Source organism: Molothrus aeneus, chromosome 1 (genome assembly GCF_037042795.1).
Source record: "Molothrus aeneus isolate 106 chromosome 1, BPBGC_Maene_1.0, whole genome shotgun sequence".
Lineage (NCBI taxonomy): Eukaryota > Metazoa > Chordata > Aves > Passeriformes > Icteridae > Molothrus > Molothrus aeneus.
In genome coordinates, this window is record NC_089646.1 from 20,166,070 (window position 1) to 20,184,899 (window position 18,830).

At 37.9% G+C, this 18,830-nt stretch overlaps 1 protein-coding gene across 2 annotated transcripts; it reads right to left on the bottom strand.

Annotated features, from left to right (window-relative positions):
• Positions 1-643: 643 nt before the first annotated feature.
• Positions 644-18,049, bottom strand: ARL5B (ADP ribosylation factor like GTPase 5B). Of its 2 annotated transcripts, none has more exons than XM_066552447.1 (7): positions 17,888-18,049; positions 10,351-10,411; positions 9,075-9,222; positions 7,352-7,435; positions 5,517-5,668; positions 3,566-3,605; positions 644-776 (listed from the first exon to the last, which is right to left on the bottom strand). In XM_066552447.1, exons 1-7 carry the CDS (start codon positions 17,931-17,933, stop codon positions 702-704), a joined length of 606 nt encoding a protein of 201 aa, XP_066408544.1. In that variant the 5' UTR covers positions 17,934-18,049; the 3' UTR covers positions 644-701. The 2 variants fall into 2 exon arrangements, with proteins under 2 accessions (XP_066408544.1, XP_066408551.1); XM_066552454.1 differs by lacking the exon at positions 17,888-18,049 and adding an exon at positions 12,974-14,062.
• Positions 18,050-18,830: the final 781 nt, after the last annotated feature.

Here is an 18,830-nt window from a genome sequence, read left to right on the forward strand (position 1 = left end):
CCTGCAGGGTGGGCACACATGCTGTGTGGACAGGGTGCAGCTTTTCTAGTGCACTATCCCCTCAGAAGGAAAACAGAATCACTCAATGTTGAAAGATCATCAAGGTAATTTTAGAAGAAGTTCAAGGTTGTTCCAAAATTCTAGTTTCTACTACTAGCATTGGTATCATGGCCAGGTTTTTCTCAACCTGCTCTCCTCACTGCTGCCTTCTGGGCCCTTTCACAAGGCAGACTCTACAAAAGGAAAGAGCAAACTCAGCTAAATGCTAAGTATAGTCAAATGCACACACAAAGATCCATACAAGTTTTTTTTCCCAGTCTTTTGTTTGGATTTGTTTTGTTCTTACTGTGAAAGGGAACAGTCCACTAAAACAAACACCCTTCTCTAAAACAAACAAAGACTCACACTTCCCATGGCTGAAACGATGTGATCTTTAGGATCAAAGCTGGAGCTTCTCCGAGATGAAAGGAAGCAGGTGTCCAGCCAAGATGTTCTGTGAACTGGCTACAGCTGCACATGATGTAGGCCCCCCATTCTGCCCCAGTGAACAGACTGGAGATGAAATGAAAGTGACAAGGCTACACTGCAGCAATACCTCTTCACCACAGAGTACTCACAAACAAAAACCCCATCCAACTTCACAGAACAACTCAATTTTATTTTTATGACAAATATTTTGAGCAGCTGTGCCCAAGTCCTCTTCACCTTACTGCGTGCAGTGTGTTTAAAGATCTGGAAAGAAACCCTGCTTTGGGAATCCTGAACCTCTTTGTCACCTAGACAAAAAGTAAAAAAACATAAACAAATAAAGAGCCATGTGCCAACCAATTTACAGCAGTACAACATAATTGTGCATAGGACAGACACCATAAATTCTTGAACTTAAGGTGATTAACATTGTTCTTTGTGAACAGCATATTAAACACAGAATACTTTTAGAGTGCAAAACTACTGCAAGATATTTACTACATTCAAATTAGCAAACATAATGCGGTCTTTGGCAATGCAAAGACACACACAGTATTTAGTCTAAGGCAACCTTTAAAAATATTATGATCAAATCACTTTTAGTTCAACAGGCTCCAAAGTTATTAAAAATAGCCCCCCCAAAATTCCATACCAAGGTGTTTTTCCCCAAAAAAATAATGGTAAAAAAAATCACAGCAATAGTGCTGTGAACAAACCAGTATCATCAATGGAAAACTGTTGCAGAAAATGAAGTAGATAGGTGATAACAATCATAGCATTTGTTAGGAATGCTTTATTCTGTAAAGATACTCAAAGGTCTTGAGTGCTAACAAATTAAAAGAAACATCCATTATTCTGATATTCTAATGTCTACAACCAGACCATTTCCTCCTAATCAAAGCTATATGTATTACCTCAGGTAAGACTGGATTTAGTAATCAAACTATAGATTTACAAATGATTTTAGCTAGAAAGCATTAAATACAAAATCATACCTTTAAAAAAAAACCAAAAGGGCAATACAACCAGCTAGTGCTCTCTTTAAGTATTCAGGACTACATTCTGAATAATATAGTTTCAGTTTGCAATTTAAATTTATTTTCAGGTTTATTTTTAAGTCACCAAACAAGAAACGTCATTCATTCGTCAAATCATACTATCATTTTATTTTTTTCCTTTATAATTTGCTTCCTTAAGAGCAAAACAAATCTTATTTTCACACATTAAAACAGCTGAACATCACAGCAAGCAGCTTTAATATCAATTTTAACCTTGCCTTGCATTCATCTTTTTTCTTTATACAATACTTTTTGCTGACTTTAATTATTTTCTGAACATTTTGACTTGACACTCAATGTAGTCCTAAATGTGACTTTTTCTAACTGGCAGTAATACACAACTTCATTCAACCAATCACTGTTTCCACATGTATTCAAAGTCTTTCCAACACTTACAACAATATATTTGCTGATATTTTTAAACTTTCATTAAGTTTTATTTAAATAAAATGGAAGCAAATTGAAATTTACAAAGCTTAAAATTTTATTAAAGAAAATTCAGTGTGCTTAAATTTTCAAAACAAGATTAAACAAAAACATTTTGTCATCAAAGGCCTACAGTCAGTTTGCAAAACAGTTCAGGTAACCAAACTCCATGTGGCCTTTAGGCATGCAGAAGTGCAGAATGATGCTTCTGCAAAACCTGCCAAGCATTTAGATAGGCTGGGTACCTGACTGCTGCTGGGACTTTGCTAGGAACTGGGTGTCCACTATCGGTTTTGATTTGTTGGTTTTGTTTTTTTTAATCCTCATGTGGGGTTTTCTGGGGGACTGGTGGTTAGGTTTATTTGATACTTAATGTTCTCAATTAATTCCATATCTTTAGATTATCTTTAGATTTAACTTAATTCCCTTCAAATTGAAGTAATAGTTACTGGGTCCACTCTTTCACCACCCGTCTTTCAAATTTCAGGTGAAGGAACCTAACTCAAACACTGTCAAAAGTTCTCTGCTTGTGCAAATAAGACCAAAAACAAAAATGAAGGCAAAATAATTTCTCTGTAACAGAATCTGAAAACATGTATGATAGTAGATAAATAAATGTCAAGATTAGCTTCACTCTGAAGTCTACAGATACAGCACCATGGTTTTGTTTTGTTTATAGATCTGGCTTCCCTTTTGATTTTGTATTCATTTAAAAAACAGCACTCTCACTAAAAGGTGAGGAAGGTTCATGTATACAGAATTTAAAATTTTAACAGAATACAGCAAGTCTACACATAACACTGGCTGCTGTGATTCCAAATTTAATTACCCATTTATCTTTGAAAAGTTATTCAAGTTCTAAATGACTACACCAGCACTTAGTAATAATATTTTTATGCACTGTACAGAGATGTACCTTCAAGTAGAAGAATATAAGAATGTCCTAGAACTACATACCAGAGAAACTGAGACTGAAACAGATTTCTTTTAAGGCAGAAGTTCCATTGTATATCAGATTGAAAGCCACCACAATATTAACTATAACTAGTTCATTAAGCACTTAAAAATTTGCATTCATAACTATTAATTCTCGTGCTGACTAGAACTCTACTAACATTCCAGGAAGTCCAGCTGGAGATATGGTTATCCTTTGAGGTTAAAGCTATGGCAGAGTAAAGTTAACCTAAACACTATTTTTAATTATTAAATAAAATGTGCTCATTTATGTTAGTAAGTTATACAACTATTTAGAAAGAGGAAATATGAAATATTGACAATGACAAAAGAGATTTTAAAAAGCTATCATTGAAAAAGTTAGAATTCATATTCAGAGGAATTTCAATGCTTAAAAACAGATTCACATATGTTCATCCAGTTGAAGATTAGTGTATTAAAAAAAGTTAAGAAAATACTTTTGTGTTTCAGTTCAACTGCGCTTGATTCAAGCACAGCTTAGAGGTTGGCTGATATAAATTAAACATTGGTCACTGCCTCAGCAGCCAAAAGTACAGAAAAATGTACATGTTCACAGGATAAATAGAAGTCTCTTCTTTTGGAGGAATAACAAAAAAAAAAAAAGAAAAAAAAAGGAAAAAAAAAAAAAGCTATCTCACTCCAATACGGGAAGTCATCCACTCCAAGCCTTGGCATAATCTGAAAGATAAGAGATGTTATACTTGGTACAAGTTCTATTCCAGCATCTTGAAGGTATTTTCTACTTGTTTTTATGTGTAAAAACAGCTACTTAAAATAAATTAAATCAACTGGAAATGGGATTGAAAGCTGAAGAGAGTAACCAGTGTTTTAAACTAAGTCTACTTAGGCTTTAGCCACATGAAAATGGTCAAGCATTCTATATTATTGAAGCTTGGCAATACTTCAAATTTTTTTCTCCTTGTAAACCTAAAAGACACTATCCTTAAATGCTTACTTGCAAGTACATGAAAAGAAAAAAGTTTTTCTTGCTCTACAGAAAGCTAGACCTTTACATACTAATATTAAAAGATAAAGGGCAGGTTATCCAGACTGAATTGTTTCATGAAAAGACAGTATATCAAAATTATATTACAAAATTAAAAGTGTGTTTATATTGAATACTAAGACTGCATGGGATCTAATCTGCTTTCTAACCCAATTTGCATCTCTATTTAAAAGTCTTCCATTTTAGAAGATAGATTTTCCCTTGATTTTCCAGGGATCTAGTTACCTAATTTTTACCCTTTTGAGCTTTACCTTTGTCCAGTAAATCAGTGTTTAGCTATCCAATAATGCTAGCTTCACTCACATCAAGTTGATCCCCCCCCCCCCAGATTCTTGTCAGATTTTCTCAAGGAAGACTCAGCTCAGCTATCTTAACTCTAGGAATGTTTTTTCTAAGTTCATCTCACTACTGTCATAAAGTATTCTAAATATCCTTTGCTTTTTGTTTTACAATACAAAAGAAGCAGCCTAGGATAGCCATTGTTTCTAAACTAAACCTCATATTTATTAATTATTATTTTCCTTCAAATGTCAAGGAACATTTGACATTTGGTTGAAGATCTTAGTCCATAAACTGTGTACTCAAAAGTGACTTTAGCAAAACTGGTAGAAGGAAAGTAGAGTTAACTCTTAGACCGAAATACAACCACCCCATAAAAAGCCCCCCACTTGCTTCTCACTAACACATTTCACCTGAAGGAAGTTAATGCCACCATTCACTCTACAAGACATCTCCATGACATTAGATAATACTTCATGCTAGAAAGTGAGGTAGATGCTCTCCCTTCCTAAATACCCAGCTGGATTCACTGTTTTTGATGTCACAAGACCACAGTATTGTAAAAGTTGTACAACACAGCTAAAAAGAAACCTAAATACCACACATTACAAGACTGCTTTAAAAACCAAGATGAAAAATTAGCACACTTCACACGATACAAGCAAGACATTATCCAACTTGGTAGAAGGTATCCAAAAATCCAAATTTTATTTTTTTATATTTACAGACTAAGGATCTAAGGCTAGCCCAGCATTCCATTTTAGTAATTGTTAGCGTAAGGTATGCAAATTTCAAAATTAGCAACATTAGCTAGATATAAACAAAGTTTAATATTGGTAAAAAAATTGTTTTATGACAGATCTATGTAACTTTTCATCAAAAACTATGTTTCAATGCTAATCAAAAAAGTCAACCAACCAAAAAAACCCTGAACACCTCAACCTCCCAGCTTAGAAGCTTTCTGTAGTTTAGAATATGAAGGAAGAGAACAGTAGCTTATTTCTTCAAATACAGAAAGACACACAAGAGTAAGAGAGTAGCACAGAGAGAATAGACAGCTATGTCAACAGCTACATACTTAGGTGGAGGGGTGGCGTATGGTTTTTGGTTTGGGGTTTTTAACAACAAATGGAAGACGTTCATATGAATTTAGAGCACAAGGTTCAATTGCGAAAAAGAAAAATTCAAAATATCCCTCTGACAGCAAAGTTCCGAACTTTCAAAAATCCACTTTGGTGTCAGCAGGCTTCTAAATCAGTAGCCTCATTGACCAGGAATTGCCCTAGTAAGCAGCAAGCACTTACCCCTCTCCTGTCAGAGCACAGCAGGACTGGATGTGCCACGGGTGATCCTTTATGGAGCTGAGGGTGAGGTACGCGGATATCTCGGCAGCCGTCATGCAGCCTTTCATGTCCTGCTTGTTTGCAAAGATGAGAACCGCAGCCTTCCGTAAATCCTGGGAATCATTCAGAGGACTCAGTTATTACACAGAGCTAAAAGGCTATTGTGCTAACTTCATTTGTTCAAAGAACTGTATCCAAGCTAATCAACAATTACACTGGAGCGTGGAGCTTTAACTGTCTTACTACACGAAATATTTGTTACAGTAAGACTAAAAAACTAATTTATCCAGAAGTGTTCACCACCACAGAGAATCAAATTGTTTGGTGTTGACCACATAACTAATGAAAGTCTTGTCAAAATACATTTTTTAATGCTCCAAACCACTCAGCCAGTGGAATTATTTCTGGTTAAGTACTGCAAGTCCTATACAATACAAAAAACACTATTCAAATAGAAAAGTCTGCTAGATACCAGTCCCTTGGTATCTAGCAGATATATCTATCCTTCAACTTCATTAAAAAGTTCTGTATTGATTAAAGCAGTTATAATTTAAGAAGGCTTTCCAAATTCCTAGAAGTTTAACCCTAGTGTTCCAAAAAGGGAGTTTTAATAATGCTGCATCAGCTTTAATAACTAATTAAAATGGTTTTGTTTCAGCATAGAATTTAGCATTCAAAACAGGTAAGAACTAGAATGTATGGCTTTAAAAGAGCAGAAGGGTAAAGACATCTAATACTCAGGAAGCTGACAGTTGCAACTAAAAGTGTTCAATACACTTCAATGCATGTTAAATTTTGAGAGTATTTTTCCATCAATAGAAAAAAAACAGAAAACAACAAAGCTTTATGATCTACAGCTGAAAATTCAACCCTACAAGTAGCCCAGTCTAGGCCTACCAACTGATTTCAAAAGACGGTAGATCACAATTTTTTAAAGAGTTTGAGACTGGAAACCAAAAAACTACATGGGAAAACTTCAGCACAAGAAGCAATTTTTCCACCTTTTTTGGTAGTGAATTTACTCCTTACTATTAGACCCAAACTACAATTAACATTAAACTGCAAAGCAAAAACTCACTTATGTGAAACACAAGTCTCTGAGAGAAGTTAACTCAAAAGGATTACTTGTACTGTACTAAATCTTTTTCTTTCAAAAATGAAGGAGAATATTTGGATTTAAAACAATCTCAATTTGGCTTCAGAGTGATCACAAAAGGTTTTAACATATTTTACCTAAGCAAATGTACAAGTTAATTTAGGATGTTTGAGTGAGTTGACTCAAGGCTGAACAGTCCCTAGGCCAACATATAATAAAAATACAAATAAATAATTCTGAAGGAAAATGAACTAAAATTAATTTTCTCATAGTATGATATATACTCCTTAATTTTAAGGAACAGGATTAGAAGAAACAAAAAAAAGGTAGGCAATTTCATTTCTCTAAAATAAAAACAAAAAAAAAAGTTTCTTGAAATTTCAGCCATTTAACTGAACTAGTCAGTGGTAAAGGACAACAATACCAAGTTACATTAATATGAAGCATAACATATTTTATAAGTTCAAAATTTGCAAAGTAAAGATTGATTTGATTACAATCAAGCAAGTCCTATTAGAAGGGTGCTTCATAATAATTTTTCTCCTTATTTATAACTTACATGGTTTTAAAATGTGATCAACATGAATGCACACTTATTCTAAATTTTTTTTTCTGCTGGAATTATTTTTGTTAACATAGGAAACATGAAATGTTATTTAACTGTTCTCAACAAAACTATTATCCCAACTCCCCACCATACCTCATGAGCCAGCATTCTATAAAGTTCTTCTTTTGTAATAGAAAGTCGCTCTCTATCAATGCTGTCAACAACCAGAATGATGAACTAGGGAAAAACACCAATAGTATAAAATGTAAATAAAAACTACAAATTACAGAAAGCACAATTTCAAGAGACCACTACCATTAGTCTTCCTACAAAAGAGACAGACACTTTCAGAGGACACCATAAAAGAGAAAGTGACAAAAGAGAGAAAAGAGAGTAGCAAAAAAGGAGAATTAGAAATCACTGCTATAATTCTCCAACATATTCTCCAAATCACTTTGCTTTATAAAATTAAAGTGATTCATTAGCCACTAAAAATGACCACAAAGTATGAAAACCTTAGTCAATTTAATGCTGCTGTGACTTTGAGATGCCTAGCAGATGAGGTGGAACAGTAATAGAATTATTCATATGAGGGAGGTTAGGATTAGCATAGTAAACAGATCTCTTTTCTTCCTCAACTGCTTGCAGCAGACAAAGCTTCTAAGTAAAGGGAAAGTTCTTCTTTCCAAGTACTACAAGGCACTGGAATTCAAACACTTGCTAGACAGAATACGAAAAACATCCCAAAAGTATCAGAAAAATAATATATGCATCTTTCCAAATTCCAAAATCAGATACTCAAGGGATAAATGCCAAGAACTTATTGCTCTATACCAGATAATGCTGGTAGAAGTCTCTTTATCTTCACGTGTTTCTTAGATGTAGCTGCACTTCTCCACATAACATAAAACATTAGTCTAAAATACTAGAGATGAAGTTTGAGATGTCATTATCAGGCTTACAGTAGATCTAGGATGGATCACTGATCTCACCTCTCTTCAAGAGCATAGGAAAAGATACAGAAAAAGGAAGAGATAAAAACCCTGATTTTACAAGAGGATGGAATCTTATATAGTGAGTAATATCTAGAAGAGGTCTCTGCTTTTAGTAGAAATGGTAAGAAATGAAGTCTAGAATATTTTACATCAGTGTAGATGTCTCAAAAAGAGTCCTCAGTGATTATATGTGCCTTTTTGTATTGATAACCTCTTGGCCTCAAAAAGACTGCCACAAAAAAACAAACCCCACAAGTCAACTGTTGCCGAATTCTTCTCCAACCTTTCCAGCAACAGCAGCTCTGCCAGTACCTCACGAGCAGTGCACAGCAAGACTTTCCTTCCTCCTCTGGATAAAAGCTATGAGCTGATGAGCTGTTTAAATACTGCTGCCTAGGCTTAGAGAAAGTTTCATTCCTTTATTCCTTATTCCTTGTTTCCTCATTTCCTCCTAATTATCATTATTTCAAAACAATTTCAGACTGGATGTACAGAAGTCCAGTTGACCACTGCAAATCATCACAAAATTTTCAAGTTACATTTCAAAATTTTCCTTTTATTCTATTTAAAAAAGCAAGCAAAAATCTGATCTAAAATGCATTTCATTATCATTTGATTGCCTAGGAAAAATCTAACTTCACAGTTTATAGCATAGATCAAATAACACTACAGTAAAGTATACAGAAAAAATACTTCAAATATTACCAGAAAAATGGCTGCATACCAGAGATACCTCACACTTTTTGGATTTATTCTCCCTTATTAGAATTTAAAAACAATACAGCTGCAATCTCTACAAAAATCTATAAATATTCCTAATAAATAAATATAATTTCAAGCAAACTTATTCAATTTGCAGATTTCAAATCATCTTCTCATACCTCTGTGTTTGAATAATAGGTATTCCACGATGACCGTAATGATTCTTGTCCTCCAATATCCCACATTAAGAAATGAGTGTTTTTCACCACTATTTCTTCTACATTGCTTCCTATGGTTGGAGAAGTATGAACCACTTCATTCATTAAGCTAAAGAAAACGATATCACACCATAAAGATCAGTCAGCAAAATCCACAAGGCTTGTTAGAGTTCAGTTATCACAATTTTGTTGTAAAAAAGTAAATATGTGTAACTGACAAAAAATATTTTAAAATCAGGCATATTTTAAAAAAGCTATACATTTGAACTTTAGAAAGCAGTGACTGTAGTCATGCTTAAAGAAAACAGCAAGGAAAAATAAGTACATAAAAGGCATAACAAATGGTGAAGTGTTATAGAGGACTGTCTTTCTAAAGTAATATCATTAACAGACACTTAAAATGCATTTGTTTTAAAGCAGGAGCTGCCATTCTAAAGATGCCAAACACAAAACCACTAAACTGTGCAAAATAAAAATTGGAATATAATTTTATCAAAGCACTCTACTTAGTAACTAGATATTAAATCTCAAAGGACCGTTTGGTTACATAGCTGAAGAATTCTCAGTTCCACCTTTAAGCTTGCTCAAAATGCTCACAAATAGAAAGTCTTTTTAGAAAGCATATGCTGCTTTACTATCCAAATATAAGGATATTAATTTATCTATACTCTCCTTCTTTTCCACAATTACAATAGTAATTATGCTCCTGACAACACTCTTGAATTTATTATTTATTCTTGTAATGCTGCCAAGATTTGGGTGCAATGATGCTATTGAAAATGAGTAAGGTAGGATCTGGGAAAGCTGAAATATTATTTTTAGGAATTCTCTATCACAAATTTTAGACACTGGAATTAAGAAACGTTTGGAAACCTTTTCAGATTTTTGAAGCATGGCTGGAAATTCCATTAATTTAAAAATCATTTTCTGCAATTACTAGAAACAGGATTATTTTTATGAATACAAATTCAGACAGGCTTTCATGGGAAAAAAAATTGCAGTTCACTTTGTGCTTGGATGTACAAATTGTTATCGATTTATAGTTCAGTTTTAAAGCACAGCAGTTCCTTCACTTATCCTTTAAACATTTACTCTGTTGTAACTCATTCCATGAATGTACAAATTGTGATCTAGAACCCCAGAGAGATTACACCGGGTTACAAAGCTGAATTTTCAAAGATTAAACAGTGACAAGTAAAAAAATGCAAACAGAAAAACAATTAGTTCATATACTTACAACTGGTAAAGAATAGTAGTCTTTCCAGCATTATCAAGTCCCACTATGATTACTTTGTGCTCTGCATATTAAAAATAAAAAATTTAAAAAAAGAAAAAAGAAGACGACAAAAATAAATTAGTGACACAGCAATAATTATAATTCTGGTTAATCACTCTCCCTTACTGAAGAATGCAACTGCTTGTTTCCTTTATATCAACACCTTACACAGATTAGTGGTGATTTCAGGACAGAAAAAACACCGAACAAAGCCCCATCTTCTCTTGAGACCCCAGCCTCAGGAAAAGCCAGCATTGGAAATCTAATAAAGGTATGGTTACTAGTGATTACTTAATCTACAACATCTAGTTTTAGAAAGAAAAGGAAAATGAAAAATATAATCCATAGCAGTGTATCATGCTAAGAACACCAGCAATATCCAAAGACTGCAAAAGGTATTACCCTAACTTTCAAGGATCAATAATAACCATTTATTAAGGTACCACACAGTAAAATCTAAGAGGAAACTATATTTTGAATAGGCCACAGATTCTAATTTTGCAACTTTTGAACTGAGAAGTCACAGAATGATAGATGGTCAAGGCTGGAAGACACTTCTGGAGGTCATCTGGTTGAACCTCTTTGCTGAACCAGGCCCACACAGCCAGTGGCATAGGACCACGTTCAGATAGGGTTTTAATATATCCAAGATGGAAACTCCACAGCCTCCCTGGACAGCCTGGGTTATTGCTCAGTGACCCTCACAGTGAAAAAGTGTTTCCTGATGTTCAGAGGGAACTTGTGTGTTTCACTTTGTGCCCACTGCCCAGTCCTGTGATTGGGCACCACTAAGACAAGTCTGGCTCTGCCCTCTTTGCACCTCTTTTTCTCATATGTGAGATGCTCCAGTACCTCATCACCCCTGCAGCCCATCACTGGACTCTCTCTTGTACTGAGGAGCCCAGAACTGGACGTGGTACTCCAGGTGAGGCCTCATCAGTGCTGAGCACAAAGGACAAATCATCTGCCCCAACCTGCTGTAAAGTCCAACATCCAAAATAGTGATCTCGCAATTGCTGCAATACTGTTTGTTTCCAGGCACAGGGGAGACAAAACAGAAATCAACCAAATAAACAAAATCAGTAAAAAAGTCCTCCAGAATTTATATGCTTCTCTGTAAATAATTTCTCTTGGAATTTCAAATCCAGTATCACAGCCACTTAGAATGGTGGTTCTTTTGCTATATGTGTGAAGCTACAGCATACTGATCCAATTACTGACAAAAATAAGCAAACCACTTGAGAGTGAAAAATTTGCAAATGGATACATAAAAACTCTGTGAACAAGCTCACTTTTAAAGAGATAACATTTACAATTCTAGGGCACTTATTTCAAAGCAAAACATGGTTCACAGTTTAAAGATTTCCTACAAAATACCACACTTGATCTACAGGATCAAACAAGTTAGTAGATCAGAAGATCTATTGAAAGTATCAAATTGATGGGTTTTTTTCCCCCAAAAGTAGGTGGTTTAAGGAAAAATTGAAGCATTTTGGTTAAAAATCTATTTATATATAGTAACCTAGGTCTTTTTATACTGAATATTACTGGAATAAAGCATTTTCTTCAAAACTTTTGTAAGTTTTGCTGTGCAACAGGATCATAACAGATGGTAAAATGTATTTCCCTGTGCCAGTTCCCCTACTACTGCATCCTGTAAACACATGCTAAGAAAAGAACATTTCTTGACTGTAAATGCAGGAGTACTTTTAGCCCCACTAACAGCAGAATCAGTAATTAATAACCTCTCCCAATACATAAATAGTATGAAATTCTCTCTACTTTCAAGGCTAATAAATAATGCCTAGTACCTTGACTGTCCACCTCTTCCTCAAATATAATTAAATGTAGAGAGCTTTCAAAGGTCCAAACACAGAAATGCCCTCCCGTTTTTTTCAAACCAAACATGTTGCCAACTATTGCCAGGAAGATGATTCTACTTTTGCAGCATTCTGTTTAAGTTATTTTCAAGAAAGAAAAGAAATTCCAGTCAGGCATTACACTGCCCTCTCATCAGAACACGTCATCTTAGGCACGAATGATTGGAGGGTTGGATGATACAACATCACACTAAGTAATGAGGAAAAAAACTCCATTGAGATGGCTGCTTTTGAAAGCCACTGAAGTGTGAATGGTCCAACACTAACTGGGAAAAAAAAGGCACACCTTATCTGTGTTACTTCATAGTCAGATGGTGCTTCATACAGTGATTGAATGAGCACAAACAATAAACAGTCACACAAGTGTCAATTAATAGTGATCTTGGCATGAAAATTGTAAGATGAAATCATGGATATTTCATACAAGTAGCAGATTCCAGAACTATAGTAATGGAAACTCTTCACTTACAAACATATTCAAAAATTGAATTTCTGTCTAGTTTGATGAAAACAAAAAATTTACACATAGATGTCCATTAGAGGAACAATATGCAAGCTTAAAAACTACCAAACTAAGAACAGAATTTTAGCATGACAGCTACTTGTTTACAAGAGTAACTAGGAGAAGACAGATGCCACATTTAGGAGGAAGGACCATTACTGGGTAAATCATAGGCAGTGATTTATTTGTGTTCTGTACTTACAGACTAACCCAAGTTTCTCCCTTTCACTGGCTGGTACTCAAACTCAGTTTAGGTTGTATTTATGAATATCTTCCCAGTCCACCATGTTCTTGGCAAAAGAAGAAGAAAATCCATAACAAAGTTGAGCGAGCAGAAGAGTCTTTATTAATCACGTAGGAAAAGGGAGGGAAGATGGGGAAAGTAGAAGTAGGCATATGCAGGGGAAAAAAACAGAAGACAGTATTAGACTACTCCTTAAAAGAATCCAAGGACTTGGTTTCATCAACCATTTCTAGCACACCCTTTAAGAAAATTGATATGTAATATGGTTTAAAAAAATCTGTGGCAGTTTAGCATTACAAAAACACAGGGCAGTGAAGATTATCTTCTGGCAGATGTTAGAAGAAAGACATAATATGCTCTTTTCTCCTCACTCATCTATATTTCTCTATGATAAAAGGGCCCAAAACTGAAGATTCAATTCTCCCAACATGCCTTTTTCTCTGCTTTGCAAAAGATAAAAATAAAAGTAAAAAAATTCTAAATACTTTAATGATGAGACTTCTAACATATTTGGAAGAAATGACTACTGAATGAGTACCAATAGCTTTCAAGCTGTGAAACAAAATGCTCATCTGGTTCCAAAGAGCAACAGCCTTGGAGGCCTCAGAGTTGAAGACAGAATGCAGATAGAAGTGTGCTAGAAAGAAGGCAGGAGGAATAGCATAGTTCTGGAGGTCAAAAAGGTTTCAACACAAAGACTCATTTGCACATTAACAGCTAATATAGAGTCTTCTCTTAAGCACAAAAGAACTGCTCAAATACATTTTGTATCCCCAGATTTGATCACAAGGAAGTAGAGAAGCTGTCAATAACTTTTAGTAGTCAGAGGAACCAAAAACCATTTGGATTTTCAGATAATGGCTTCTCCTAACCTGACTAGGAACTGCCAGTAAGGCTAAGTGAAATAAATTGTAGAGTTACAAAAGTTCAATTATCTTGAATTAGAGCTTACCATTACTTTTCTTAAAGCAATTTTTTAATAACTGTAGCAATTATTCAGAGCAACCTGTAAGATGCTGGATAATTACCATTCCAAAAATAAGTAAACCCCAGATTTGTGAGCTTCTCAAAGAACTCTATATACCACATAAAAAAATAAAGTCTTGATAACAGTCATTTATCTTTATCAGGGTTGCTGACATTCACTTCTATTTTTAACCCACAGTTTAATTAAGAGCTATCTTGGTAATACTGATGAAATGATAAGTCAAGCAAGTTTTACTCAGACATGCATTAACACAGGCACTAACTTAATGGCTCCACCATCTATCCACACAACCACATGTTGCTTAGAAGAATGTGCCACCTGACTACTGAATCATAGCTTCAGCATTTTTGGAGCTTCGGCAGGTCATTTTTGGAGTCTGATTTTTTTAAAACTTCTGAAAGTAAGTTACCAAAAGTAAATTCAACTGAACTTATGTAATTTAGCAACTAGGCTTTAAATGGCTGCAGAGAATGATATTTTAAATAAAACAATACTTGAGTAATGTTTTTTTCTCAATTTACAAAAAAGGGAAAAATTATCACAAAGCCATTAGAAAATCACCTAGAAAAATGACAGAAGTTCATTTTAAAGCCAACTGTTTATGAGTATCTCCAGTTCACATTGTTCAATTACTACTTGATTATGAGACAGTATGTATTGAGAGCTGAAAGACTTAGACACACCTCATCCTCCATGCTCTACCTGATGGAACAGAGATGGAACTTTCAAATATTTTCTTAGTTTCACCTTTCTTTTTGCCAAGTGCTGCAGGCTATCACACAACTTTCACCAGCCATGAGAACTGATACCTCACGCAGCAGATCCTATTTGCATCTTTGGAATACTCCCTCTGTACAGCCAAAATCAGTGTAAGTTACTGTGCTAATCTGCCCAAACTTCCCAGGACAGCCTGTGAATTCTACAAGGAACTATCAAGATTTGATGTAATTACAAGAGCAACCAAAATCAACTCAGAAATCAGTATGCTTTATTATTAGTAATGATATTATTTAGAGCATACAGTTGTGTTGTTGGAGAATAATTTCCCATTAGATCAAAAATTTATGTTTGAAGCAAATTTTCTAGAATGACATTTCAGTTTTAGCCATGAAAAGAAACTCACTCTCTTTTCTGTGGTAACGCAAAAAGAGGAGGCAAAAAAAAAACCAAAAAAACCCAACCCAAAACAAAGCAAAAACGAAACAAAAGACAAATCCAGCACTAAACCAGGATCAGGACACATCCTAAAGTCTCTTATTGGGATAAATGCCAAAGAGTAAATATTTCATGATATTATCTCATCTATTTAACTGTGAGACTAATATTTCATTAACCATTTAAATATATGAATGTATTAGGTTTGCAATGTGAGGTTTCGATAGTGGAGAGGGCTACACAGTGTTTTCTGAGAAACTCCTAGAAACTTCTCCAATGTGTATCCAACCAATGCCAGCCAAGGCCACCAGCAACAGGTGTAATGCCTCTGGGATAACATATTTAAGATGAGAAAAAGTTGTTGCACAGGAGAAATTAAGGACAGAGAAAAAAGTAGTGAGAATACATGAGAGAAACAACTCTGCTGACTCCAAGGTTGGTGCAGAAGGAGGGGGAGGAGGTGCTGCAGGTGTCAGGGATCCACCTGCAGCCCATGGTGAGGCAGCTGTGCCTTGCAGCCAGAGGTCCATGGGGGAGCAGAGGTCCACCTGCAGCCCACAGAGGATGCCACAGTAGAGCAGGTAGATCCCAAAGGCAGCTGTGACCCCACTGGACACTCATCTTGGAGCACGATCCCAGAAACAACCTGTGGAGCTGTGGAGAGAAGGCCACTCAGGAACAGGTTTGCTGGCAGGTTTGTGACCTTGTGGGGGATCCAGACTGGAATGGCCCGTCCCTGAAGGACTGTCTCCCTGAAGGACTTGTGAAAAAGAACTTGGGTTGGAAGTGAAGTTAGTGAAGAATTGCAGACCTTGGGAAGAACGCACATTGGAGAAGCCCGAGGACTGTCTCCTATGGGAGAGATGCCACACTGGAACAGGGGATGCAGTCCCCTCCATAAGGAATAAAGAGTGGCAGAGACAATCTGTGATGAACTGACCACAGCCCCTGTTCCCTCCTTCAGGGAGGTGGCAGAGAACCAAAAATAAAGCTAATCCAGGGAAAAAAAGAGGGAGGAGCGGGGAGCAGGTGTTCAGAATATCTGGTTTTATTTCTCATTAACCTGTTCTAGTTTGATTGGTAATGAATTCTATTAATTTCACAAATTGAGTCTGTTTTGCCCATGATGGGAACTGGTGAGTGATATCTCCCTTTCCTTATCTCAATCCAGAAGCCTTTTGCTGTATTTTCTCTCCCCCTGTCCAGCTGAGGAGGGGAGTCATAGAGTTGCTTTGGTGGGCATCTGGCATCCAGCCAGGGTCACTCACAATGAAGAATAACTTTTCTTCCAGGAAATAATATACAATAACCAAGACAATGTGCTTTCCTGAAGATAAATACTGACATCATAATCTACTATAGAGGCAAATACTAAATGCCACCAGTTATCTGCTGATCACTTCCCTGCTTATAGATCTCTTTGGAGTCTTTGGAATTCTTCATGGAAAAAAGGAGCTGCAGATTGCACTACTTGATGAAAACAAAAAAAGGTACTTAATATTTTTCTGGGGGATAGGGGAAACATTGGATCTTGCCAAATAGGTTTGACAGTTTGGGGAAACAAGAAATTAGCAACAAATTCAGAAGACTTCAGGAATTATGCAGTAGGATGGTGTATGCATGAGAAAAATCAATGATCTGGGATTGGATCCCAATCCCATCCAATGAAAGACAGTTTGATACATAGATGTTAATGTGCACACACACTGAGGCTTTGATATGTACAGAATTAGACTGAGTTATGTGCAATCACAGGCAGAAAACTATTAAAGTACACCAGGTGTATCTGTCTCCAAAAACGTGCAACAGAGCATTGCACAAAAAAGGCTTATCTGCATTTTCAATAACTTTAAAGTGGAAATGAGTTTCACATTTGGAAACCTGATGAAAGAACAATTAATGAATTTATTGTTTATATTGTTTTTCCTTGAGGCCTTGAGCTTGGAGCAGGCAAAATGATGTAACTGTTACCTATTTAATTTTCTAATCAAAGCTGGCTAGGTAAACCAAAATCATTAAAACAAATAAATTAACAGATAAACCATAATTTTCTACTTTTATGATAAACATCTGAGGTAAAGGTGGTGGCAGACCTAAATTCTGAGCTCTGGATTAGAACATGAGCTGTGATTGCAGGGCTGGATGAACTGGGCAGGAGAGCATGGAAAGCGATACTATCCCCTTATGACCTTTTTATTTTTGGCTGGAGAACTGATTTTCTTGGGTCACTAACTGTATTTAACCAACATCTTTGCCAAAACACAAACAGAGCTTTACCTCGAAGGCCCCTACATGTTTGGCGTCCTTCTTTTCCTTTTAATTAAAGACTAAAACAACACGATTTTAATAACAGATCCCGACTTAAACAGAAGGCTCGGCGAAGCCCAGCGGGACCGTCACGGTCCAGCACAGCCCCAGCAGCCCGGGCCGCCGCGGACGCGGGGCGCGCACCGCCCGAAGGGCTCCTGGGTGTTTAACGCGGCCGGGGAGGAGGGGAGAGGAGGGACCACCTCGGGAACTCAAACAAAGCGACCCGGAGCATGAGGCGCCGCGGGACCAGCGCTCACGGCGCTGCACAAAGCAAAGCCCAACTTTTGACCGGGCGAGCCTTCAGGGGAAGCCCGGCGAGCGGAGCCGGCCCCGAGCCCCCACGGCTGCCCGCGGCCCCCGCAGCCCCGCGGGCTCCACTCGCCGCCCGCCCCGCCGCCGCTTCGGGCCCGCGCGCCCACCTTGGCTACCGAAGAGGCTCCACAGCTTGGCGAAGATTAGGCCCATGCCTAGGCTCGGCTTCCCGCCGAGCGCCCGGGGCACCCCGAGCTCACCCAGGCGGCAGCAGCGGCGCCGACTCTCCCGTCTCCCTCGCGGAGGCTCCGCAGCGGCCCCGGCAGCGCCGAGCGGGCGGGCGGGCACGGGGGGGGCGGGCACGGGGGGGGGGCGGGCACGCGGCGGGGCCCCGCCCCGCCAACGGCCGCACGGCCCCGCCCCCCCGGCGCGGCCCGCGCGCGTCACTGCGGCGTCATGGCGGCGGCGGCAGCGTGTCAGAGGGGACAGGCGCGAGTTTTCCACCGGGGCTGGTGGAAAGCCGAGCGGTCTGCGGTCGGCACGCTCGGGAGGACGGATCCGCCCCGCAAGCGACGAATACTGGAGGAGCGTTAGGCCCCCGCCGGCGTGGGGAGGCGCTGGCAGCGTGCCTTGGCCGGCCTTGTGTCGTGTCCTTTAGCCCGGCGGTGCTGTGGCCGGGCCACGGCCTCTGCCCTTGGGAATGGTTGAGGGTTTCAGGGCAGGCAGTGCTCCCGTGTACAGTAAAACTCGTGGAAGCAGCGGATTCGCTTTCAGGGCTGTGCTGCAGGTTCCTCTACTGAGCTTTTTCGTGGTGCCCACCCGGGTTTCCTCCCAAGCAGCACCTTGGGGAGGGTCGGGAAGTGATCACGAACCGGGCTCCGCCCTAGCGAGGGAGCCTGCGAGCACTTAGGTGCAGAAGCGGTGGAAGTACAAAGCCTGTTGCACTCGGCAGAATTTCAGAAAACAAAAAAAAACGACAACCAACCAATCAAAAAAAAAAAAAAAGGGCAAAAGGGCGGTGTCAGCAAGCAACATCTTGTCCGATAAGCTCGGTGGCCCGGGGGCTCTGCTGCCGCCCTCCCCATGCCGTGGTGGGGTGGGAGCATAGGG

Bases quoted from the DNA above. Each gene is read 5' to 3' on its own strand.
- ARL5B (XM_066552447.1), bottom strand. From the start codon at position 17,933: ATGGGCCTAATCTTCGCCAAGCTGTGGAGCCTCTTCGGTAGCCAAG. The intron at 7,436-9,074 runs GTATGAGAAGAT...GTTTTTCCCTAG, and splicing joins CCTATTATTCAAACACAGAG to TTCATCATTCTGGTTGTTGA. The intron at 777-3,565 runs GTGAGATAGCTT...CTTTTTGTCTAG, and splicing joins GGATGACTTCCCGTATTGGA to GTGACAAAGAGGTTCAGGAT.